The sequence below is a fragment of the Leucoraja erinacea genome, chromosome 2, assembly GCF_028641065.1.
Source record: "Leucoraja erinacea ecotype New England chromosome 2, Leri_hhj_1, whole genome shotgun sequence".
NCBI classification, from domain to species: Eukaryota; Metazoa; Chordata; class Chondrichthyes; order Rajiformes; family Rajidae; genus Leucoraja; species Leucoraja erinaceus.
Window position 1 is genome coordinate 23,835,377 of NC_073378.1, and position 27,039 is coordinate 23,862,415.

At 45.8% G+C, this 27,039-nt stretch overlaps 1 protein-coding gene across 4 annotated transcripts in view; it reads right to left on the bottom strand.

Annotated features, from left to right (window-relative positions):
- Positions 1-27,039, bottom strand: part of LOC129707751 (alpha-2,8-sialyltransferase 8F-like) — a 95,837-nt gene that overhangs the window by 56,534 nt on the left and 12,264 nt on the right. For all 4 annotated transcript variants that reach the window (XM_055653020.1, XM_055653047.1, XM_055653029.1 and 1 more), the window contains exons 2-3: positions 17,568-17,657; positions 4,731-4,817 (exon numbers count right to left, since the gene is read on the bottom strand). In XM_055653020.1, coding sequence (XP_055508995.1) covers positions 4,731-4,817; positions 17,568-17,657 — 177 coding nt within the window. The remainder of the gene's footprint in view (positions 1-4,730; positions 4,818-17,567; positions 17,658-27,039) is intronic.

A 27,039-nucleotide genomic window follows, 5' to 3' on the forward strand; every position in this document is an offset into this window, starting at 1 on the left:
TCTGGCAATATTAAGAAGACAAAAACATATTGTCATGACATATCTTGATGATATCTTAATAGTAGGCAAGACCATGGAATTGACCATGTTAGCTGTATCAGCTACCAAACAGTTGTTCGAAACCCTGGGATTGTCTTACATCCAGATAAATCTAAGTTGAAGCCATCCACAATCATGGACGACATGGCTTCACAATTAATTCAGTCTACGTGTCTGTAACATTGCCACGAGAGAAAACAGTTGAATTGGCACAATCATGCAACAATTTAATGGTCAACGAACGGCCTACTATTCGACAAGTAGCAGAGTAATTGGGAAAATGGTAGCAGCATTTCCGGCTACACAATTCGAACCTTTGCACTGTCAAAACTTACAAAAAGCAAAGGTACAGGCACCAAAACGACATACAGGTCATTATGATCGTGTCATGAAGTTACCCACTGAAGCAATGTCAGAACTACAGTGGTGGGCAAAAAACGTTTGGCATTGTTTTCAGCCCTATTATCATCACTAACCCTACGTTAGTTATCCAAACAGATGCCAGTGCTCAAGGCTGGGGAGCAACTAACTCCATATCCAGCACAGGTGGTAGATGGACTAACCCAGAGTCATCATTACCACTTACACTGGGCATTAATTATCTAGAGATGTTGGATGACTTTTATGGTTTAAAAGCATATGCATCAAATATGCATCACTTGCATGTACGGTTACAAATAGATAATACTACGGTGGTGGCCTACATTAACCATATGGGCGGCATAAAATCGGTATCACGCGACAAGTTGGTCAACACAATTTGGCAATGGTGTGTCGAAAGACATATTTGGCTATCAGCAACTTACCTGCCAGGTAAGCTAAATACAGTGGCAGACACTAGGTCACGTAAATTTAATGACAACATCGAATGGATGTTAAACCCCCAAAAATTTGCAAAAGTTATCAAGCAATATGGCACGCCAGATATCGATTTATTTGCATCAAGGCTAAATCACCAGGTACCTATGTATGTCGCTTTGGAACCAGACCCTGAGGCAGCAGCGGTAGATGCGTTCGCGCTGGATTGGGGAAATTCTTCTTCTATGAAACATAGAAACATAGAAATTAGGTGCAGGAGTAGGCCATTCGGCCCTTCGAGCCTGCACCGCCATTCAATATGAACATGGCTGATCATCCAACTCAGTATCCCGTACCTCCCTTCTCTCCATACCCTCTGATCCCCTTAGCCACAAGGGCCACATCTAACTCCCTCTAAAATATAGCCAATGAACTGGCCTCGACTACCCTCTGTGGCAGAGAGTTCCAGAGATTCACCACTCTCTGTGTGAAAAAAGTTCTTCTCATCTTGGTTTTAAAGGATTTCCCCCTTATCCTTAAGCTGTGACCCCTTGTCCTGGACTTCCCCAACATCGGGAACAATCTTCCTGCATCTAGCCTGTCCAACCCCTTAAGAATTTTGTAAGTTTCTATAAGATCCCCCCTCAATCTCTTAAATTCTAGAGAGTATAAACCAAGTCTATCCAGTCTTTCTACATAAGACAGTCCTGTCATCCCAGGAATCAGTCTGGTGAACCTTCTCTGCACTCCCTCTATGGCAATAATGTCCTTCCTCAGATTTGGAGACCAAAACTGTACGCAATACTCCAGGTGTGGTCTCACCAAGACCCTGTACAACTGCAGTAGAACCTTCCTGCTCCTATACTCAAATCCTTTTGCTATGAAAGCTAACATACCATTCGCTTTCTTCACTGCCTGCTGCACCTGCATGCCTACTTTCAATGACTGGTGTACCATGACACCCAGGTCTCGCTGCATCTCCCCTTTTCCTAGTCGGCCACCATTTAGATAATAGTCTGCTTTCCTGTTTTTGCCACCAAAATGGATAACCTCACATTTATCCACATTATACTGCATCTGCCAAACATTTGCCCACTCACCCAGCCTATCCAAGTCACCTTGCAGTCTCCCAGCATCCTCCTCACAGCTAACACAGCTTAGTGTCATCCGCAAACTTGGAGATATTGCCTTCAATTCCCTCATCCAAATCATTAATATATATTGTAAATAGCTGGGGTCCCAGCACTGAGCCTTGCGGTACCCCACTAGTCACTGCCTGCCATTGTGAAAAGGAATCGTTTACTCCTACTCTTTGCTTCCTGTTTGCCAGCCAGTTCTCTATCCACATCAATACTGAACCCCCAATGCCGTGTACTTTAAGTTTGTATACTAATCTCTTATGTGGGACCTTGTCGAAAGCCTTCTGGAAGGCCAGATACACCACATCCACTGGTTCTCCCCTATCCACGGTACTAGTTACATCCTCAAAAAATTCTATAAGATTCGTCAGACATGATTTACCTTTCGTAAATCCATGCTGACTTTGTCCAATGAATTCACCACTTTCCAAATGTGTTGCTATCCCATCTTTAATAACTGACTAGCAGTTTCCCCACTACCGATGTTAGACCAACTGGTCTGTAATTCCCCATTTTCTCTCTCCCTCCCTTCTTAAAAAGTGGGGTTACGTTTGCTACCCGCCAATCCTCTGGAACTACTCCAGAATCTAAAGAGTTTTGAAAGATTATTACTAATGCATCCACTATTTCTGGAGCTACTTCCTTAAGTACTCTGGGATGCAGCCTATCTGGCCCTGGGGATTTAAAAGTAGTTATTCAATTGGTCCGCCATATCCTTGTTCCCCATGATCAACTCACCTGTTTCTGACTGCAAGGGACCTACATTTGTTTTAACTAATTTCTTTCTTTTCACATATCTATAAAAACCTTTGCAGTCAGTTTTTATGTTCCCTGCCAGTTTTCTTTCATAATCTATTTTTCCTTTCCTGTGCATTTCCTCCCTTCTGCCTCATCAGTCGGGGACTACGCACAATACAAATGGACTCTGCTTCTGGTATTTTGATAGTACCCGACTGGCCTACGCAGCCATGGTTCCCAATACTCCATGACATGGTTGTTGAAACTCCGATGGTATTCCCCAGTGACCCAGAGTTATTAACACCCAGTGTCGGGCACAAGCCACCCGTGCCATGAAAAAATCAAACTCCTGGGTTGCAGATTCTGCACAAACCACTTCTGGGACTGGGATTATCAGAACAAACAATCGACACCATGTCAGCATCCCTCCGAACATCCACTAAAAAACAGCACTTGTCCAGCATCAAAAAATGGGAGAAGTACTGCTTGGATACAGGGACCACCTACACAACCGCTACAGTTACCAACGTACTGGAATTCCTGGCGAACCTTCACCACGACGAAGGACTCGGCTACAGAGCCATCAACACAGCTAGGAGTGCCCTGTCTGTCTATTTAAAACCAGCTCCAGGACAACAGGCCATGGGGTCTCACCCGCTGGTGATCAAACTAATGAAGGGTATTTACAACTCTAACCCCCTAGGCCAAGGTACACCCATATATTGGATGTCAGTGTGGTCCTGACATACCTCAGGGGATGGCCACCAGCCAGATCCCATAACCTGGAACAATCTATGCTCAAAACACTCATGTTGATGGCACTTGTATCTGCACAGAGGGTCCAGTCACTACACCTATTGCGACTGGACACCATGCTCACAGCTCCAGACCAGATCTCTGTCGTTATCCAGGGACTGATCAAACAGAGCAGACCAGGAACACCTACTCCAGTCGTGGAATTCCGGGCTTACCCGCCAGAACCACGGTTATGTGCCATGACCCACCTACTGTCCTACATAGACACAACCAAAAATATTCGAGGGAGATGAAAAGCCTTGTGGGTCAGTCATAAAAAACCTTATGGTCGGGTGATGAGCCAAACCATTTTGAGATGGCTCAAGCAGGTGCTAAAAACTGCTGGGATAAACACTAACATGCACAAATCTCACTCCACCAGGGCAGCATCCACGTCGACGGCCAAAAGAATGGACGTGCCTATAGACCACATCCTGGCTACAGCAGGGTGGTGGGGGGGGAAAGACCGTTCAGAAATTTTATAATAAGCCGTTGGCAAAACCTGCTTTATTTGCACAAACATTTTTACAGACTGCAAATATTTAATTTAAGCCCAGGGGAGCAATTTAATGTCTTTGTTGTTATTGTTAAAAAATACCATTGTGTTTTTCTACAAACAGATTCATTGGTTGATTACGAATACACACTTCCTCCCTCAAGAATTTCGGCAATGAGTGAAGTAATAACTGTTACACGGTTTGAAATCTTGATGTCTCCTTTTCTTTACTATGTTTATTTCAATAACTGTGTCTATCTGTGATTCCACACCGCTGCTTTGAAGTATGCCGCGCATGCTTGCTGAGCGGGCTCTTCACGTAATCCCTCATCGTAACTCCTCATAAAATACAGATCAAACTTCAAACTGGTAAGTTCTCGTTTAATCTTACTATTATCCCTGGTACCAAATCTGGATCTAGATTCCAGCACACTGAGTCGTATCCTTTAGAAACGGATGTATCTGGAATCTTCTCGATACAAATATGAACTTTTGTATACAAAATATTTGATAAATACAATTATAAATATTTAAATTGCTATTTACAATGCAACAGACATAATCCTTAAAAGAACCATCTTGAAAAAAGTTTGGACACACATAGACAGTTGTTTTTAAGCCATTTACCACACGTCTGTTCCAAAATATATTTTTCGTCATCCCAGTCTAAGGCTTCAATACTGTAATTCTTAAGGAATACCTATCTTTTAACACTGGAAAATTACCTGATCTTTTGGTGCTCGTCCGAATTTTTAATCCACCTGCATTTCTGAATTTTCTTGAACAGTTCGATATAATGATCTTCTGTAAACCTAAGACCACAAAACAATGAAGAGGTAAAGAGGAAAGAAAATCCATAGTGTTGACAGAATGATACAAGTAAAATACAGGCAGATTTCAAAGGATGGATTTCAAGAGAGTTTTCCATAATGGGCAAGATGTGGCAGGTCACAAATTATTATCCAATGTAATTTATTATCCATCTCCTGACTGAATGCTCCTTTGACCACAGGTGGCTCATTTACTCCTACGACTGTGAAGCCATGAACAAATCCTATTCAATTTTCAAATTTGCAGACACCACTACCATTGTGGGCCAGACATCAAATAACAATGAGACCGAGTGCAGGAAGGAGATTGAGAACCTCATGTCCTGGTGTTGAGCCAACAACCTTTCTCTCAATGTCAGCAAGACGGGTCAAGTCAACTTTATGTGTCACACACACACACATACAAGATCTCCTGTGGACATATACAGGAAGAGATGTATCAACAGAGCAATCTCCATCATCAAAGACCCCTACCACCCATCGCATCACATATTCTCCATCCTGCCATCTGGGAAGAGGTACAGGAGCATTAGCTGCAAAACCAGCAGGATGCTCCTCAGCTTCTTCCCGCAGGCTATAAGACTGATAAACGGACTTAGCCCCCTGCCAAGGTCTCGCGCACCAACCACCAACCTGGACACACTGCAGCAGCTGTCGATCAGAACGCCTGTTGATGTTTAGTAGAGAGTAGAGCGTTTAATTTAATTTGTTCATGATATATGTATTTTTATTTCTATTTACTTGTTATTTGTACTGCACACTGAACGGACACTGGTTGAGCAACGTTTTTTGTTTCCTCTGGGTATGCGAGTACTCAGGAAATAACAATAAAGATATACTGATACTGACTGATACTGAAATGGAAGTGGAAATGCTTGTGGGATTGTGCAGGACAGAACAGAACCAGTATTTACATTAAAAAAGACACAACAGTGTTTACGCCCTGTTTAAGAAGATACTGCAGATGCTTGAAAATCGAAAGTAGACAAAAATGCTGGAGAAACCCAGCGGGTGAGGCAGCATCTGTGGAGCGAAGGAAATAGGTGACTGAAGAAGGGTTTTGACCCAAAACGTTGTCTATTTCCTTCGCTCCATAGATGCTGCCTCACCTGCTGAGTTTCTCCAGCATTTTCGTCTACTTTCTCGTATTTACGCCCTGAGTTTACTGTCCTGATGGCCTGTGGGAAGAAACTCAATCTCATCCTGCCTGTTTTCGCAGCGTGACAGTGGAGGTGCTTGCCTGACGTAGCAGCTGGAACAGTCGGTTGCAGGGGTGGTAGGGAGTCCTTCATGATCTTGCTGGATCTGCAGCTCTTGGTGTTTAGGTCCTGCGAGGGGGGGGGGGGGGGGGGGGGGGGGGGGGGGGGGGGGGGGGAGTTCCCGTGGCACTACTCTCTGCAGAGTCCTGGGCAGAGCTGTTACCAAACCAGATAGAGATGTTTCCCATCAGGATACTTTCTACAGCCCCAGAGTAGAAGCACTGAAGGATCCTCAGAGAGACTGAATTTCCTCAGCTGCCTGAGGTTGTAAAGGCGCTACCTTGCCTTTCTCACCAATGCGGCAGTGTGTGTTGTCCATGTCAGATTCTCTGTGATGTGGACTCCCAGGTATTTAAAGCTGCTCACCCTCTCTACAGTAGTCCCATTTATCCCCAGTGGCGTGTACGTCCTCGGTTGTTGAGCCCTTCTAAAGTCCACAATCATCTCCTTAGTTTTTGTGACATTCATGAGGAGGCTGTTGTTCTGACACCAGAGTGCCAGATCAGCCACCTCCTCCAGCTAGACCTTCTCATCGTTATCGGAGATCAGGCCCACCACCACAGTGTCATCAGCAAACTTGATGACAGAGTTGGAGCTGAATCTGTCATGTGTGTACAGGGAGTACAGTAGGGGGCTGAGGACGCAACCCTGGGGGATCCTGTGTTCAGGGTGAGGGGGGTGGAGGTATGTCTCCCCATCTTGACCACCTGGGGGCTGGCGGTCAGAAAGTCCAGGACCCAGGCACACAGGGGAGTGTTCAGTCCCAGTTCCAGCAGCTTATCAGCAAGTCTGGTGGGGACAAAGGAGATAGTGATTGACTTCAGGAAGCGAAACGGTTCACATACCCCAGTTTGGGGTATGTGAATACCCCATATCACCAACACCTTCTCCTGGGCCACCAATATTGAATGAATCACTAAGACAGCACACCACAACTCTAATTCCTTAGAAGGCCTAGGAAGTTTGGCAGATCCTCTGCAACTTTCACCAACCTCTACAGATGCACCATAGAAAGCATTTTATCTGGATGCTTCACAGCTCGGTTTGGGAACAGCTCCATCCAAAACTGCAAGAAACTGCATTGTATAATGGATGCAGCCCAGCACATCATCACACAAACAAACCTCCCTTCTGTTATGACGATGAGCCATGATGATGATATGCGAATATCATGGCCATTGGATCAGATAACTTGGAGGTCAAATGACAAAACAAATGATTACAACAAGGAAGGTCCAGTGAAAAGAAAGATAGACCTTGGGAGAAAAAGAAGGGTCACGTCCGTCATGTAGAACATGATGTTAAAAGGAATTATCGGTTTGCATTGAATGAGAGCCATCACGAGGAAGTTGCAGTGACCATCGGAGGTGTTACAGTGTCAGTGATTGTAGATTCTGGTAGTAACAGCAACGTAATTGACAGATCACTTTGGTAGTGAAAATCAATAGTGAAATCAGAATGATAACGTGAATAAGGAAAAAACCACGAGCAGAGTTGAAAAATCAAGTGCAACGTGTTACACGTCAGTGATTGTAATTCTGGTAGTAACAGCAACGTAATTGACAGATCACTTTGGGAATGCTTGAAACAGCAGAAAATCAAGTGCACGTCAAGGAGGCTTAGTAGGAAGTTATATCCATACACCGCAACTAAACCATTGCAGACCATTGGATGTTTCACGGCTAAAGTAGAAGTCGGAGATAGAGAAACTGAAGCAGAACTCGTGGTGATAGAGGAGAAGGGAGAAACTCGGTTGAGTTGACAGGGGTCACAGTTTAAGGATAAGGGGGAAATCTTTTAGGACCGAGATGAGGAAAACATTTTTCACAGAGAGTGGCGAGTCTCTGGAATTCTCTGCCACAGAAGGTAGTTGAGGCCAGTTCATTAGCTATATTTAAGAGGGAGTTAGATGTGGCCCTTGTGGCTAAGGAGATCAGGGGGTATGGAGAGCAGGCAGGTACAGGATACTGAGTTGGATGATCAGCCATGATCATATTGAATGGCGGTGCAGGTTTGAAGGGCTGAATGGCCTACTCCTGCACCTAATTTCTATGTTTCTATGTTGAAATACAGCTCGAGAGCTGGGAATGCTTCACATCGGAATGCATGTCAATTTAGTGCAGTCATATCATGACATGAGGCAGGAATTTCATTCAGTATTCCAAGGGATTGGAAAATTGAAAGGCCGGCAAGTGAAATTAGATTTCCATAGACAGATAATAGCTGCCTATTAGATTATTCACACGGGCTATGCGCAACCAACTGGATTTCAATTTAGAACTGATAACTAACTAGATGAAGTGGTAAAGAAGGCATATAATATGCTTGCCTTCATAGGTCGGGGCATTGTGTAGTAGGCAGGAAGTCATGCTGCAGCTTTATAATACTTTAGTTAGGCTGCATTTGGAGTATTAGATGCAGAACAGCCCCACAATGGGAAGAATGTGGAGGCTTTGGAAAGGGTGCAGAGAAGTCTTATCAGAATGCTGCATGGAGTATATTAGCTATAAGGACAGGTTGGTCAAATTTAGATTGTTTTCTCTGTGGCATCCGAGGCTGATGGATGTTTATAAGATTTGCACAGGGCAGACAATCAGAACCTTGCTCCCCAAGGTGGAGACGCCAAATCATAAAGGGAAGGTGGTCTTTAAAGTGAGAGGAGGAAATGAGATTTTCAGGGCAAATGTTTATTTGTTTTTTTTTAAACAGAGTGGTGGGTGCCTGGAATGTGAGGTGGTGGTAGATGCAGACATGATTAGTTGAACTTGATGTCATGTTCAGAACAGCCATGGGCTGAAGGCCCTGTTGCTGTTGCTTTTCCATGTTCTATGTTCTAATTGTGAACCAGAACCCATATCCACTCTTACTGGTGAGGGCTCAAACCTTACACCTGAAGGTATAACTTGCTAGGTACACAAAAATGCTGGAGAAACTCAGCAGGTGCAGCAGCATCTATGGAGCGAAGGAAATAGGTAACGTTTCCGGCTGAAACCCTTCTTCAGACTGATAGGGGGTGGCAGGGAGAAGGAAGGAAACAAAGGAGGAGGAGGAGCCCGAGGGTTGGGGGATGGGAGGAGACAGCTCGAGGGCTAAGGAAGGGGAGGAGACAACAAGGGCTAACAAAATTGGGAAAATTCAATGTTCATGCCCACCGGATGTAGACTCCCCAAGCGGAATATGTGGTGCTGTTCCTCCAATTTCCAGTGTTGCTCACTCTGGCAATGGAGGAGACCCAGGACAAAGAGGTCGGATTGGGAATGGGAGGGGGAGTTGAAGTGCTGAGCCACCGGGAGGTCAGGTAGGTTCTTGCGGACAGAGCGGAGGTGTTCGGCGAAACGATCGCCCAACCTCCGCATAGTCTCACCAATGTAGATCAGCTGACATCTAGAGCAGCGGATGCAGTAGATGAGTTGGAGGAGATACAGGTAAACCTCTGTCGCACCTGGAACGACTGCTTGGGTCCTTGAATGGAGTCGAGGGGGGAGGTGAAGGGACAGGTGTTGCATTTCTTGCGGTTGCAACGGAAAGTGCCCGGGGAGGGGGTGGTACGGGAGGGAAGGGAAGAATTGACAAGGGAGTTGCGGAGGGAGCGGTCTTTGCGGAAGGCAGACATGGGTGGAGATGGGAAGATGTGGCGAGTGGTGGGGTCACGTTGGAGATGGCGAAAATGACGTAGGATTATTTGTTGTATGTGACGGCTGGTGGGGTGAAAGGTGAGGACTAGGGGGACTCTGCCCTTGTTGCGAGTGCGGGGATGGGAAGAGAGAGCAGTGTTGCGGGGTATGGATGAGACCCTGGTGTGAGCCTCATCTTTGGTGGAGGAGGGGAATCCCCGTTCCCTGAAGAATTAGGACATTTCAGATACCCTGGTGTGGAACGCCTCATCCTGGGAGCAGATGCGGCATAGACGGAGGAATTGGGAGTAGGGGATGGAGTCCTTGCAGGAGGCGTGGAGGGAAGAAGTGTAGTCCAGATAGCCATGGGAGTCATTTTCCAGCATCTGCAGTTCCGTCTTGAATACAACGGTATAACTTCCTAACTGGAGGGAAACTAATATCCTGGCAGCCAGTCTCTCTAATGCTACATGGGTGGGTTTAATCTAGGTTGGGGGGGGGGGGGGGGGGGGGGGGGGGGGGGGGGGGGGGGGGGGGGGGGGGGTGTCCTATGCAGGGCTAAACTGAGCGGGAGGCTGGAGGTCGGTAAGAATGCTGATGACAGAAAGTTCAGTGGACTGAATAGGCAGGAGAAAGGGAGGGAGGACCGTTGGTTTGAATTGCACTTTTTCAAAATGTGAGAGACCTGACAGGCAAGGCAGAAGAACACTGGGCAATGGAAAGGTACGTGCAACTGGGGCGTCATAGCCATTACAGACATGGTCAAGCGAGCAACAGGACTGGCAGCTTAATGTTCCAGGGTACAGATGCTTCAGGAGAGAGAGAAGTAGAGGTAAAAGAGGAGGGGGTGTGGCTTTATTAATTAAGGAGGATGTCATAGCAGTGGTCAGAGATGACATTACAGATGGGTCATCCAGTGAGGCTATATGGGTGGAGCTGAGAAAAAAGAAAGGGATGATCACCTTTTTGGGAGTGGATTATAGGCCCCATATAGGCAATGGGAATTAGAAGAGCAAATGTGATAGAAGATTGCAGGTAGCTGCAATAATGATAATAAGATTGTCATGGGAGATTTTAATTTTCCCAATATTGACTGGGATTGACATTGTGCAAAAGGTTTAGACGGGGCAGAACTTGTCAAGAGTGATTAAGAAGGTTTCCTCAAGTAATACATAGAGAGTCCCTACATGGGAGAGGACAGTGCTTGAAGTGCAATGAATGAAGTGTTCATGGATGAGCCTTTTTGGACCAGTGACCAATGTCCTATTAAGTATAAGATAGCTATGGAAAGAGGCAAAGCAAGCCCATTAAAATTCTAAATTGGGACAAGGCCAACTTTGCAGATATTAGATAGGAACTCGCTCCGTTGATTAGCGTAGGTTGTTTGAAGGAAATGGAATGTCCTGAAAGTGGGATGTTTTTAAGTGTGCTGACATGCATATTTCTAATAGAATGATGGGAAAGGCAGGTGTGTGTAAGGAAGCTTGGATGATGAGAGAAATTGAGGCTCTGGTCAAGAATTAAAAAAGTCATGGGGCCACTGTGTGTGTGAGATGCCACGGGAGATAATGAATGTCCACAATGAGTATTTCTCCTCAGTTCTTGTCATGGAGAAAAACACGAGGACCAGGCAACTTGGGCTAGTCAATCGAAGCGTCTTGATGGCAGTCAGTTTATGGTTGAGGAGGTGCTGAAGGCTCTAATGCATATGAAGTTAGACAAAGTTAGAGGGGAGGAGTACCTGCGCTGTAAGTATAAAATACACCGCGGGGCTTGTTTTCACAGAGGCCCAGGGAGCCGTTGGTGAGAGGGGAGGAGTACCTGCGCTGTAACCAAAATCGCCAACGTTCCAGAGAAGGAGTCTGGGGGAAGCCTCTGATTGGTTTACATTTTTACATTTCTGCCTTTAGGTTAAGGATTCTGGGAGTTAAGGATTCTGGGAGTTAAGGGTACAGTATTTATTAGTAAAGTTTAAAGGATAAAGTTTTGTGTTTTTTTAATATTTAATATAGTTAAAATGGGAGTAGGATATGTCAGTGGAGATTGGCCCTGTGGTTTGCTCAGCCTGCAACATGTGGGAGATCAGGGATATGGTCGGTGTCCCTGGTGACTATGTTTGCAGGAAGTGTGTCCAGCTGCAGCTCCTGGCAGACCGCATTGAACGATTGGAACTGCGGCTGGATTCATACTGGAGCATCCACGATGCTGAGAAAGTCGTGGATAGCACGTACAGCGAGTTGGTCACACCGCAGGTAAAAGGTAAGAGGACAGAAAGGGAACGGGTGGCCAATAGCCAGCAAAGCAGTAGGCAGGTAGTGCAGGAGTCCCCTGCGGTCATCTCCCTCCTAAACAGGTATACCATTTTGGATACTGTTGAGGGAGATGGCTCATCAGGGGAATGCAGCAGCAGCCAAGTTCATGGCACCATGGGTGGCTCTGCGGCACATGAGGGGGGGAAAAAGAGTGGAAGGGCAATAGTAATAGGGGATTCAATTGTCAGGGGAATAGATAGGCGTTTCTGCGGCCGCAAACGAGACTCCAGGATGGTATGTTGCCTCCCTGGTGCAAGGGTCAGGGATGTCACTGAACGGCTGCAGAACATTCTGGAGGGGGAGGGTGAACAGCCAGTTGTCGTGGTGCATATTGGCACCAACGATATAGGTAAAAAAAGGGATGAGGTCCTACAGGATGAATTTAGGGAGCTAGGAGATAAACTTAAAAGTAGGACCTCAAAGGTAATAATCTCTGGATTACTACCAGTACCACGGGCCAGTCAGAGCAGAAATAGGAGGATATTGCAGATGAATACGTGGCTTGAAAAATGGTGCAAGGGGGAGGGATTCAAATTTTTAGGGCATTGGAACCAGTTCTGGGGGAGGTGGGACCAGTACAAACAGGACGGTCTGCACCTGGGCTGGAATGGAACCAATGTCCTTGGGGGAGTGTTTGCTAGTGCTGTCGGGGAGGATTTAAACTAATGTGGCAGGGGGATGGGTACAAGAGCAGAGAGGCAGAGGGGTGTAAAATGAGGGTAGAAGAAATAGGTAGCAAGGTGAAAAGTAAAAGTGGCAGGCAGACAAAACCAGGGCAAAAATCAAAAAGGGCCACTTCTCAACATAATTGTATAAGGGGTAAGAGAGTTGTAAAAACAAGCCTGAAGGCTTTGTGTCTCAATGCAAGGAGTATTCGTAATAAGGTGGATGAGTTGAACGTGCAGATAGCCATTAATGATTATGATATAGTTGGGATCACGGAGACATGGCTCCAGGGTGACCAAGGCTGGGAGCTGAACATCCAGGGATATTCAATATTCAGGAGGGATAGAGAGAAAGGAAAAGGAGGTGGGGTAGCGTTGCTGGTTAGAGAGGAGATTCACGCAATGGAAAGGAAGGACATTAGTTTGGAGGATATGGAATCGGTATGGGTAGAGTTGCGAAACACTAAGGGGCAGAAAATGCTGGTGGGTGTTGTGTACAGGCCACCTAACAGTAGTAGTGAAGTTGGAGATGGTATCAAACAGGAAATTAGAAATGCGTGCGACAAAGGCCAAGCAGTTATAATGGGTGACTTCAATCTACATATAGATTGGGTGAATCAAATTGGCAGGGGTGCTGAGGAAGAGGATTTCTTGGAATGTATGCGGGATAGTTATCTAAATCAACATGTAGAGGAACCAACGAGAGAGCTGGCTATTTTAGACTGGGTATTGAGTAATGAGGAAGGGTTAGTTAGTAGTCTTGTTGTGCGTGGCCCCTTGGGCAAGAGTGACCATAATATGGTTGAGTTCTTCATTAGGATGGAGAGTGACATTGTTAATTCAGAAACAATGGTTTTGAACTTAAAGAAAGGTAACTTTGAGGGTATGAGACGTGAATTGGCCAAGATTGACTGACAATTAATTCTAAACGGGTTGATGGTGGATATGCAATGGAAGACATTTAAAGACTGCATGGATGAACTCCAAAAATTGTTCATCCCAGTTTGGCAAAATAATAAATCAGGGAAGGTAGTGCATCCGTGGATAACAAGGGAAATCAGGGATAGTATCAAAGCGAAGGATGATGCGTACAAATTAGCCAGAAAAAGCAACATACCGGAGGACTGGGAGAAATTCAGAGACCAGCAGAGGAGGACGAAGGGCTTAATTAGGAAAGGAAAAATTGATTATGAAAGAAAACTGGCAGGGAACATAAAAACTGACTGCAAAGGTTTTTATAGATATGTGAAAAGAAAGAGATTAGTTAAAACAAATGTAGGTCCCTTGCAGTCAGAAACTGGTGAGTTGATCATGGGGAACAAGGATATGGCGGACCAATTGAATAACTACTTTGGTTCCGTCTTCACAAAGGAAGACATAAATAATCTGCCGGAAATAGCAGGGACCCGCGGGTCAAAGGAGTTGGAGGAATTGAGTGAAATCCAGGTTAGTCAGGAAGTGGTGTTGGGTAAATTGAATGGATTAAAGGCCGATAAATCCCCAGGGCCAGATAGGCTGCATCCCAGAGTACTTAAGGAAGTAGCTCCAGAAATAGTGGATGCATTAGTAATAATCTTTCAAAACTCTTTAGATTCTGGAGTAGTTCCAGAGGATTGGCGGGTAGCAAACATAACCCCACTTTTTAAGAAAGGGAGGGAGAGAGAAAAACAGGGAAACAGGATGTTAGTCTAACATCGGTAGTGGGGAAACTGCTAGAGTCAGTTATTAAAGATGGGATAGCAGCACATTTGGAAAGTGGTGAAATCATTGGACAAAGTCAGCATGGATTTACGAAAGATAAATCATGTCTGACGAATCTTATAGAATTTTTCGAGGATGTAACTAGTAGCGTGGATAGGCGAGAACCAGTGGATGTGGTGTATCTGGACTCCCAGAAGGCTTTCGACAAGGTCCCACATAAGAGATTAGTATACAAACTTAAAGTACACGGCATTGGGGGTTCAGTATTGATGTGGATAGAGAACTGGCTGGCAAACAGGAAGCAAAGAATAGGAGTAAACGGGTCCTTTTCACAATGGCAGGCAGTGACTAGTGGGGTACCACAAGGCTCAGTGCTGGGACCCCAGCTATTTACAATATATATTAATGATCTGGATGAGGGAATTGAAGGCAATATCTCCAAGTTTGCGGATGACACTAAGCTGGGGGGCAGTGTTAGCTGTGAGGAGGATGCTAGGAGACTGCAAGGTGACTTGGATAGGCTGGGTGAGTGGGCAAATGTTTGGCAGATGCAGTATAATGTGGATAAATGTGAGGTTATCCATTTTGGTGGCAAAAACGGGAAAGCAGACTATTATCTAAATGGTGGCCGATTGGGAAAGGGGGAGGCAGCGAGACCTGGGTGTCATGGTACACCAGTCATTGAAGGTAGGCATGCAGGTGCAGCAGGCAGTAAAGAAAGCAAATGGTATGTTGACTTTCATAGCAAAAGGGTTTGAGTATAGGAGCAGGGAGGTTCTACTGCAGTTGTACAGGGTCTTGGTGAGACCACACCTGGAGTATTGCGTACAGTTTTGGTCTCCAAATCTGAGGAAGGACATTATTGCCATAGAGGGAGTGCAGAGAAGGTTCACCAGACTGATTCCTGGGATGTCAGGACTGTCTTATGAAGAAAGACTGAATAGACTTGGTTTATACTCTCTAGAATTTAGGAGATTGAGAGGGGATCTTATAGAAACTTACAAAATTCTTAAGGGGTTGGACAGGCTAGATGCAGGAAGATTGTTCCCGATGTTGGGGAAGTCCAGGACAAGGGGTCACAGCTTAAGGATAAGGCGGAAATCCTTTAAAACCGAGATGAGGAGAACTTTTTTCACACAGAGAGTGGTGAATCTCTGGAACTCTCTGCCACAGAGGGTAGTCGAGGCCAGTTCATTGACTATATTTAAGAGGGAGTTAGATGTGGCCCTTGTGGCCAAGGGGACCAGAGGGTATGGAGAGAAGGCAGGTACGGGATACTGAGTTGATCAGCCATGATCATATTGAATGGCGGTGCAGGCTCGAAGGGCCGAATGGCCTACTCCTGCACCTAATTTCTATGTTTCTATGTTTCTATGTAAATATCACGGGTCTGTTCAGATATATCTGAGGATACTGGGAAGCAAGAGAGAAAATTGCATCTGGTCTGGTTGAGATTTGAGTTGTCATGAAATATGGCCGAGGTCCGGATGACTGGAGGGTGGCATGCGTTGTGTCTCCATTTAAGCAGGGCTGCAGGAAAAAGCCCGAGAACTACAGGCCAGTGAGTCTAACATCTGTGGCCAGAAAATTACTCCAGTATATTCTGAGGGATATGACATGTATGCATTTAGATGGACAAGGGCTGATTAGGGATAGTCAGCATGGTTTTGTATGTGGGAGATTGTATCTCATGAATCCTATTGAGTATTTTAAAGATGTGACCAAAAGGTGGTTGAAGGCTGAGCTGTAGACGTTATGTAGGCATTTGACAGGGTTCCACATAGTAGGTTAGATCGCATGGGATCCAAGGAGAGAAAACCAACGGCATCATTGAAGGAAGCAGAGGGTGATAGTGAAATGGTGTTTTTCAGACTTGAGGCCTGTGACTAATGGTGTGCCTCAGGTTTGGCGCTGGGTGTATTGCTGTTTGTCATCTGTATTAATGATTTGGATGAGAATGCACAAGGCATGAGGAGTGAGTTTACAGTTGACACTAATGTGGGTGGTATTGGAGAAAGTGATGTTAGTTGTCAAAAATTGCACCAGGATCTTGATCAGTTGGGCAGGTGGGCTGAGGAATGGCTAGTGAAGTTTAATATAAATAAATGCGAGGTGTTGCATTTTGGGTAGTTTAACCAGGGCAGGACCGACACAGTGAATGGCAGGTTCTCTGGGGAGTTGTGTGGAGCAGAGGGATCTAGGAGTGCAGCTATATAATTCCTTGAAAGTGGCATCAGAGGAAGATAGGGTGGTCAAGGAGGATTCAGCATATTGGCCTTCATCAGTCAGTGTTTTGAATGTAGAAGTTGGCAGGCCATTTCACCATGTGAAAGACATTGGTGAGGTCACATTTCTAGTTGTGTGCTGTTAAGTTTACCCTGTTATAGGAAATATGTTGTTAAGCTGGAAAGTGTGCAGAGAAGATTTACGAGGATGTTGCCAGGACTCAAGTGCCTGAGGTGTAGGGAGAGGTTGAGCAGGCTGGGACCTTATTCCTTAGCACAGGTGGATGAGTGATGATCATATAGACGTATAGAAGATTATGAGAGGAATACATACAGTATTTTACCCAGAGAAGAGGAATCAAGAACCAGAGGACATGGGCAGGCCCTCTCATAGATGAACTGAGGCCCAGGCCAATTTCACTATTAGAGGCCAAATCAAGATCCCTTTGAAGCAGACAGGCATGAGCCCCATGCCAAATGGCACTCGTTTCGTTGCCCCCCCCTCTGATAGGGACATCGGTTTAAGGTGAGAGGGAGATTTAAATTTTAATTTAATTTAAATTAAATTATTAATTTTACACACACACACACACACACACACACACACACACACACACACACACACACACACACACACACACACACACACACACACACACACACACACACACACACACACACACACACACACACACACACACACACACACACACACACACACACTTACTTGGAGGGGTTATGGGGCCATACACTGGCAGATGACTATTGTGGATAGGGCACGTTGGTCAGTGTGGGCACGTTGGGCCAAAAGACCTGTTTCCACGTTGTGCAACAATGACTCCAAGGTGGGAACGCTAACAATAAACCAAAGGCTCACTTCACCCCAATGCAAGACCATGGTTTATGTTGTATAATCAGGGATGACAATGAATATTACATAATTAAAAAAAAGTCACCTATTAGGTTTGAGAGTTAGGATTTTTCTCAGCTCCACACATTCTGATGAATTAGGACTCTGTAGGTGTTCTCCCTCCTGCAGTGTGTTTCTATGAAAAAGGACACAAAATATGACTTAGAATAAATGACAAAACAACCAATAGTGCAATTTGACTATATTTCGCACTATTACACGTTAATTTAAAATATTAATGCAATCATTTCAGTTAGTGCTGAAGGTTTTTTTCATGCTGGCTTTCTTCAGTAAGGGCATTGGGCAGAGAAGTTACAGTCTTACGATAGATTGATAAGGCTGCGTTTAAAATATCGTACAATTTTGGTCACCATGCAAGAGGAAAGATGCCATTGAGAGCACAGGATTTGTGGGAAATGGAAGGAAGCCGTCTTTGGTTCATCATCAGAGCCACCTACGATGTTCCTCCCACACCCAAGAACCTAAACCAGTGGCTTGGAAAGATCCATCGTGTTCTCTCTGCCAAACCCCAGCAACATTAAGGCACATCCTCATTGGCTGCAAAACCAGCCTTTCACAAGGCCGCTACACCTGGAGGCACAATCAGGTCCTGCGACAACTGGCGATTACCTTGGAAGGAAGGAGAACTATCACCAATGCCCTCCCTCCCCCAACGCCTGCTTTCTCGAACACTACCCTTTATGTAAAGGCAGGACAACTTCAAGAAGTGGCGGTGCTGCCCAAGCAGCTGCGGCTAATCTGCAGTCCGTCTGTCTTTTCTTTTTTGTTTGTTTTCTTTTGTCCTGTTGTTTAGTTTCTTTTAGTTGTGTATTTGGGTGGGGGGGGTGGTGCAGGACCGACCTCGAGGCTCCAGAGGCAGAGTCAGGGCTTTCCAATGCGAGGCTGGCCGACTTCGGGGCTGTGGTGGCGCTGCGGCGGCGGCAACCCGACTTTGGAGCCTCGAAGGCTCGGCCGCGGGCCCAGTGGACTCGGCCGCGGGCCCAGTGGACAACAACGTCGGGAGCTCGCAGGTCCCAGGTTGGTGACCTGTTTTCCGGAGCTCCCGCAACAACAGCTTCATCCGCTGGACTGGAGGGTGGCAGCTTCGACCGCACCGGGCCGCAGACTTTGAACCGACCCGTTCACGGGACTTACTTACCATCACCTGGCGGGATCCCAACATCGGAAGTATGGATCGCCTCAACGCAGAGGGAAAACAAGGAGGGAAGAGATGAGGACTTTAACACTTTTGCCTTCCCTCACAGTGAGGAGGTGCCTGGTAAACTCACTGTGGTGGATGTTAAACTGTGTGTTTTGTTATTTTATTCTATGTTATAACTGCAAGGTATACAATTTCGTTGAGACTGAAATGTCTGAATGACAATGAAGGATACTTTACCTACTTTAATTCCAAAGAAGCCATTTGCAAGAAAAGAACCAACCCTCCTGGTCACTGCCCAGGACTGGTAAATACAGGCTGATCTTGACCAGGCTCATCTTTCCACCAGAGATCATCACATCTAATCTCAGGCCGGACCTGATCTTGTGGTCAACCTCACAGAAGTCCCTGTACAACTGTGCCTCGGGAGGCTGCAATTGGTGAAGCGCATGAACACAAATGTCTAAAGTATTCAGATTTAGCAGCCGAGGCAGAACAATGCGCCTGTAGAGGTTGGTTGTAGAGGGTTTGTAGCCAGACTCCTGAAGGGAATGGGAGTTCGAGGACAGGCCTTCCGGCAAGTGGCTGTGGCTGAATAGGAAGGACTCCAACTGGGCTGCAAAGTGACCAGCAAGAGGGGTAAAACGGCAGGGAGCGCGCCTGGAACACTAGGTGTCGCTGTTGAGCCCTCTGGAGGTGTCTCCCCTACCCCCACTCAAGATATTAAGAAGGTGCCAATTATAGTAGGGATTCTAATAACAAGTCCTATAAGCTCAACTGGAGAACTGGAGGATTGCTAATATTGTGCTTCTATTTAAGAATGTCTGTAAAGAAAAAACCTGGGAATGAACAACCAGTATGGCTGACATCTATTGTAGGTAAGTTACTGGAGAGTTCTGATGTTGAAGAGATGTATGCATTTGGAAAGATGAGGGTTGATTATGGGAATTGATCAAAACTGTGTGTGTGTGGATCATTTCTCATGAATTTGATGTTTATTTGAAGAAGCAACCAAGAAGATCAATGTGGTAAGGCAGTAGATGTAGTCTACATGGACTTCAGCAAGGCTTTTGATAGAGTTTGTATGGCAAGCTACTTTGGAAGGTTATATCAAATGATATGCAGAGAGAGCTAGCAATTGGTATAGATTATAGGATAGAAAATAAGTTTATAAATTACACTTAAATAGATGGTGGCTATGATTGGTATTAAGATGTTATTATTACAGCAGGATCTTAATCAGCTAGGTACATGTGCAAATGGAATGTAAAACAGCGCGAAGTGCTGCAATTTCCGAAGTTAAACCAGGCCAGGACATTTACAGTGAACTGTGGGCCCCTGTGGAGTATTCAAGAGCAATGGGATCTATGAGTGCAAGTACACAGTTCACTGAAAGTGGCATCACAGGTGGTCAGGGTGGTGAAGTGGGTTTTTGGCGCACTGGCTTTTATCAATGAGGGCATTGAATATTGAAGTTGAAACATTTTGGTGCAATTGTGCGAGATGTTGGTGAAGAACTGTGTTCAGTTATGGTCACCCAACTACAAGAAAGATCCCTTTAAGCTGAAAAGAGGACAGAAAAAAATGTATGAAGATGCTGCCAGAACATAAGGGAGAGATTAGGCAGGCGAGGACGGGGAGAGTAGGGGACTGAGGAGTAATGTCATAGGGGGGGCATAGAAAATATGTTAGTGTTGAGGAATCATTGACTGGAAGGAATCAAGAACTAGAGGGGGAGGGTTTAAGATGAGAGGGGAAATGATTTGATTGGATCTTGAGTGGCAGCATTTTTCACACAGTGGTAAATATAGGGAACAGGTTGCCAGCAGAAGTTGTCGAGGCAGGTACAATAATAACATTTAAGGGGTATGTGGGCAGGTACATGGATAGAATGGTTTAGTGAGATATGGGTCAAATGTGGGCGAATAGGGCTGGCGGAGATGGGCATCTTAGTCAGTTTGGACCAGTTGAGCTGAAGGGCCTATTCCCATTCTTTACAATCGCTGACTTTATTCCTTGGAGAATTGGAGACAAAACGGTTGATCCTATAGCGGTGTATATGGCAATATGACAATAAAACACTCTCTTAACACCGTGAGGGGAACTGATAGGGCGAACATAGAGAGTTTTTTCCCCCCAGGAAAGGAGAATTAAATACCAGAAGACAAAGGTTTCAGGTGAGAGAGAAAAGAATTAATAGGAACCTTCGGGGCATTTTTTCAACAGAAACAGGACTTTAGAGATACAACGCAGAAGCAGGCCCTTCGGCCCACTGAGTCTGTGCCGACCAGTGCTTACCCCATACACTAACACCACCATGCATACTAGGGACAACTTTACCAAAACCCATACATCTTTGGAGTGTGGGAGGAAACCGGGCACATGGAAAACCCCCACAGGTGCTCGAGCAAACTCCGTTCAGGCATCACCCGTAGTCCCAGGTCTCGGGCACTATAAGGCAGGAACTCTGCTGCTATGCCAATGTACCATCCTTGGAAATGGTTGAGGCAGGTACAATAACATAATTTAAAAGACATTTGAGCAGATACATGTGTAAGAAAGGTTTAGAGTGATATGGATCAAATGTGGGAAAATAGAATGGGTGACAAAACATTCCCCATAATAATTCTCAAAACCAATGCCCTGCAAGAATGCATTTTCAATGCCATACTATACTCCATATACACTCATGAATGTGTGGTCAAATTCTGCACTAACTTAAATTATAGGGTGATTTCACCAAATGTCAAATGAGCGTAGATCCCCCCTAACGTGACCGAAAAATTTAACTGGAGGACATATGTCACTTCGGTACATGTTAGTGAATGGGGAAACACGCACTTTCACACCTGTTAAAAACATGGAAAACGGCCGATATTTGAGCTGAAATTTTCTGTGCTAGTCGGGGTGACCGTGAAGCACAGCGACCTAAATTTTCAGGCAAAAAAAAACAGCAGACATTTGCCGTGGAGATTTAAAGTTCCAAAATATTGGGAATTATCGCGTTTGCTCGCTGAATTTCATCAAAAGTAAGTTAATAATGCCTTACTTTTGATGAAATTCAGCGAGCAAACGCGATAATTCCCGATATTTTGAACCTTTAAATCTCCATGGCAAATGTCTGCTGTTCACTTCCGCTGTTTTTCCACCTTCAGCTCCCTCTTTAATTACCTTACTTTCTATCTTTTTTTTTGCCTGAAAATTTAGGTCGCTGTGCTTCACGGTCACCCCGACTAGCACAGAAAATTTCAGCTCAAATATCGGCCGTTTTCCATGTTTTTAACGGGTGTGAAAGTGCGTGTTTCCCCATTCACTAACATGTACCGAAGTGACATATGTCCTCCAGTTAAATTTTTCGGTCACGTGAGGGGGGATCTACGCTCATTTGACATTTGGTGAAATCACCCTATAAGGCTGCAGCTGAAACCACTGAAGTAGTCCAGATTAAACAATGACCAGATGCAGTGCAAGGAGATAGAGAGCTCACTGACATGGTGTTAAGACAACAACCACTCCCTCAATATCAACAAGACAAAGGAGCTGGTCGCTGACTTATAACCATATAACAATTACAGCACGGAAACAGGCCATCTCGGCCCTACAAGTCCGTGCCGAACGACTTTCTTTCCCTTAGTCCAACCTGCCTGCACTCATACCATAACCCTCCATTCCCTTCTCATCCATATGCCTATCCAACTTATTTTTAAATGATACCAACGAACCTGCCTCCACCACTTCCACTGGAAGCTCATTCCACACCGCTACCACTCTCTGAGTAAAGAAGTTCCCCCTCATGTTACCCCTAAACTTCTGTCCCTTAATTCTCAAGTCATGTCCTCTTGTTTGAATCTTCCCTATTCTCAAAGGGAAAAGCTTGTCCACCAACTCTGTCTATCCCTCTCATCATTTTAAAGACCTCTATCAAGTCCCCCCTTAACCTTCTGCGCTCCAGAGAATAAAGACCTAACTTATTTAACCTTTCTCTGTAACTTAGTTGTTGAAACCCAGGCAACATTCTAGTAAATCTCCTCTGTACTCTCTCTTTTTTGTTGACATCCTTCCTATAATTGGGCGACCAAAATTGTACACCATACTCCAGATTTGGTCTCACCAATGCCTTGTACAATTTTAACATTACATCCCAGCTTCTATACTCAATGCTCTGATTTATAAAGGCTAGCATACCAAAAGCTTTCTTTACCACCCTATCTATATGAGATTCCACCTTCAAGGAACTATGCACAGTTATTCCCAGATCCCTCTGTTCAACTGTATTCTTCAATTCCCTACCATTTACCATGTATGACTTCATCAAACAGGATGGAGTACACACCCAATCAATAATGCTGAAGAACTTCAAGTTAGAGTCAGAGAGTCGCACCGTGTGGAAATAGGCCTTTCGGCCCAATGTGCCCACACCGACCACCATGTCCCATCTGTACAATTCCACCTGACTGTGTTTGGCCCATATTCCTCTAAACTATCCTATCCATGTACCTGTCTAAATGTTTCAACATAAAAATTACTCAGCATAAATTTCACCATCAATTTGGCCTTGCTGAACCATGTTTACACCTCTTTCCCGGAAGACTACAGAAGTTGGACATTTCGCCAAGGACTCCTCCCAATTTCTACAAATGCACCGCTCCTGGAGAATTGGAGACAAACAGAGGAACTGGAATTACAAATTGCTGCAAACGCCCACGTTCACGAATGCTGTGTGATGATCATAACAGAAACCTGGCTACACCCGCTGATCCCGGACCCTGCGGTACAACTGACCACCCATCGCCAAGACAGAAATGCTGACTCCGGTAACAACAGAGGGGGTGGTCTTTGCATCAATGTACATAATGACTGGTGTACAAACAGTATACACCCATTGCAGACTCTTCCAGTTGCCTAGGGAGTTCACAGTAGTGACAATGCGGCTGTCTATATCCCACCAGATGCCAACGTTAGCACAGGCTCCATATGGCACCACATGGCACCATAAACAAACAACAACAGGCTCATCCCGAGGGAGTTTACATTGTAGCGGAGGATTTCAATCAAACATGCTTAAAGTCAGTGCCTCCTAAATTCGTACAATACGTACAGTGCTTCACCAGGGGGAGAAAACACACTGACCAAGTCTACTGCAACATAAAGAATGCATATAGAGCAGTACCCCTCCCACATTCGGGCCTGTCAGACCATCCCTCACTGCTCCTCATCCCAGCATATACTCCCCTCAGGAGGAAAACCAAGCCAGACATAAAGATCATAAAAGCCTGGCCTGAGGGAGCACCCTCTCAGCTGCAGGATTGCTTTGCACATACAGCATGGAATATATTTGAACAACAGGACTTACAGGAATACACAGAAACAGTACTGTCCTACATAAAGAACTGCACCAATAATGTCACTGGTGAAAAACGCATCCGGGTTTATCCCAACCCAAAACTAGTGAAGGACAGGGTGACAGGGCCCAATACAGCATGGCAAGGGCAGAACTGAGGAGAGGCATCAAAGCCGCAAAGGAAGCCTACAAGAAAAAAAGCGGACGACCATCTCACACACAACAACCCACGGCAGGTGTGGCAAGTAAGTAAGTATGTTTTATTTATATAGCACGTTTTAAGTCAACTCGCATTGACACCAAAGTGCTTTACATAAAACAGATAATAAGTTCCCATACAAACCATAGAAAAAGGTTAAAAAAAAAAATGAATAAAATGGACACAACATATTACAGAGTTCAACACAAACGTCCCCCCACAGCAGAACCAAGATTTTCCACTGTGGGGAAAGGCACCAGAAAGTTAAGTCCTCTTCCTCTGTGAAACACCCGAGGTCGGGGCCCATTTGTGGCCTTGCAGCCAGTCCGATGATTTTCAGGGCCCTCTTGCCGTGAAGATGGAACTCCGGCATCGGGTGAAACATTCCTCAGCGGCTTGGAGTCTGGAGCGGCTGCCTTCTCCCCGGAAAACCGGGGCACTCGTAGCCCTCAGGCCGCGCCGGTTGGAGCTCCGACCCCGGCGAACTCGATCTCAGGCTCCACGGCGCTCCAAATCCAGCACCGCCCGCGGACGGACGCCCGCAGCCACAGCTCCGCGATGTTGGGAGCCGGCGGCCACAGCGCCCCGGAGCTTACCGTAAGGCATCGTCCGCTCCGTGTTGGCAAGGATTGCAGCAAATCACTAACTACAAAGGCAACACACCCGTGACTGACGGTGCTAACGCCTCGCTGGCTGAGGAACTAAACCATTTCTTTGCTCGCTTTGACGCAACGAGGCCCCATGCAGTCACGCTGCTCCCACCAACCTCCAGCTCCCATTCGCTCACTCTCCATGAACACTAAGTGAGGCGCGCGCTCATGTCGGTGAACCCAAGGAAAGCCGCTGGACCTGATGGTGTACTCGGCAAGTACTCAAAGCCTGTGCAGACCAGCTATCGGGGGGCTTTACCAAGATCTTCAATCTTTCCCTGACACAAGCCATTATTCCACCTTGTCTGAAGTCGGCTACCATCATCCCTGTCCCCAAGAAGCCAGTCATAAACCTCAATGACTACAGACCAATTGCATTAACATCAGTAGTCATGAAATGCTTTGACGCACTAATTTCACAGCACATTAAAGCCAGCCTCCCTCCAAACCTTGACCCTCATCAGTTTGCTTATAGAGCAAACAGATTGACGGAGGACGTCATCGCCACTGCCCTCCACACTGCACTGAGCTATCTGGAACATCCGGGGAACCATGTAAGGATCCTTTTATTGACTATAGTTCCGCTTTTAATACAATCATCACCGACATACTAGTCAACAAGCTGTCGGACTTAGACATCCCCCCTCTCACCTGCGCCTGGATAAAGGACTTTCTCACTAACCGCCCACAAACAGTCAAAATGGGCCCCACTGCTCCTCCACCCTCACACTCAGCACTGGTTCTCCACAGGGCTGTGTGCTGAGTCCACTCCTCTAGGCTCTGCCGTCAACTCCACAAACTCCATTATTAAATTTGCAGATGACACCACAGTGGTCGGACTCCTATCAGGAGGAGACGAGGCAGCGTACAGAGACGAAGTCCTGAAGCTGTCAGAGTGGTGTTCTGCAAACAACCTGGCACTCAACATCAGCAAAACAAAGGAAATGGTCATCGACTACAGAAGGCGCAGAGCGGACCCTGCCCTACATCAACGGGGACTGTGTCGAGAGGGTTACCACCTTCAAATTCATGGGAACGTCAAATTCCTGGGACCTCTCCTGGTCCTCCAACACTTCAGCGGTGGTAAAAAAGACCCAGCAGCAATTGCACTGGCTGAGAGTGCCAAGGAAGAACAGTTTAGAGGAGAAGCTGCTAGTGACCTTCTACCGCTCCACCAGCAAGAGTGTGCTGGCATATTGTGTCACGGTGTGGTATGCCGGCTGCTCAGCAGCAGACAGGAGAGCCCTGCAGAGAGTGATCAAAACTGCCCAGAAAATCATCGGCTGCCCTCTGCCTTCCCTGGAAGACATCTCCAGCTCTCGGTGCCTCCGTGGAGCCAGGAAAATAATCAAAGACCCATCCCATCCTGGACAGTCGCTGTTCAACCTCCTGCCCTCTGGTAGACTGTACAGGTGCGTCAAAAGCCAGACAAACAGACTCAAGAACAGTTTCTTTCCCTGGGCCATCAGAACTCTAAATTCCTCAAATATCCACACGACATGAAGAGATGCTGCCATCCGTTCCACTATAACACAGACCACTCAGCTAATATTTCTTCTTTTAAAAAAAAAATTATTCGAAGTATTTATTAAATTTTAAAGTGTAATATTCTCCCAGAGCAATGCTCTATCTAGTTGTGATAATTATAATTTATCCACTATTTTAAGCATTTAAGTAACGCATTGGATGTGTTTTTGTCTTGTTTGGATGCTTTGGTTGCACTGATCAGGAGCAGCTCTCCTAATTTCATTGTACAGGTGCACAACCTTTTATCCGAAGATCCAAATAACGAAAACCTCCGAATAGCGACATTTTTTCAGTCCTTGAAAAAAGGTCCTTGAAAACGTTCACCGAGGGCGGCCCGCAGAGGTGACAGCGGAACCTCCGGTCGGTCCTCGAAGAAAGGGGAACTAAAGCCCCATTCATAAAAGAGAAGGTGAGGGTATATTGCGCGGGAGGGTTAATAATTGACAATCTGCTGCTGCCTGCCCGCTGAGTTAAAAAGTTCCCACGGTAGACTCACGATACACAGTGTATCGTGAGTCTTGCGTGGGAACTTTTTTAACTCAGCGGGCAGCAGCAAATTGTCGCTCCCTTCAGTTTCACCCCACCTACACCCCTCTGCTTCCCGGCCATGTGTGTGACCCCTTCCCTCCCCTCTCCAGCTCC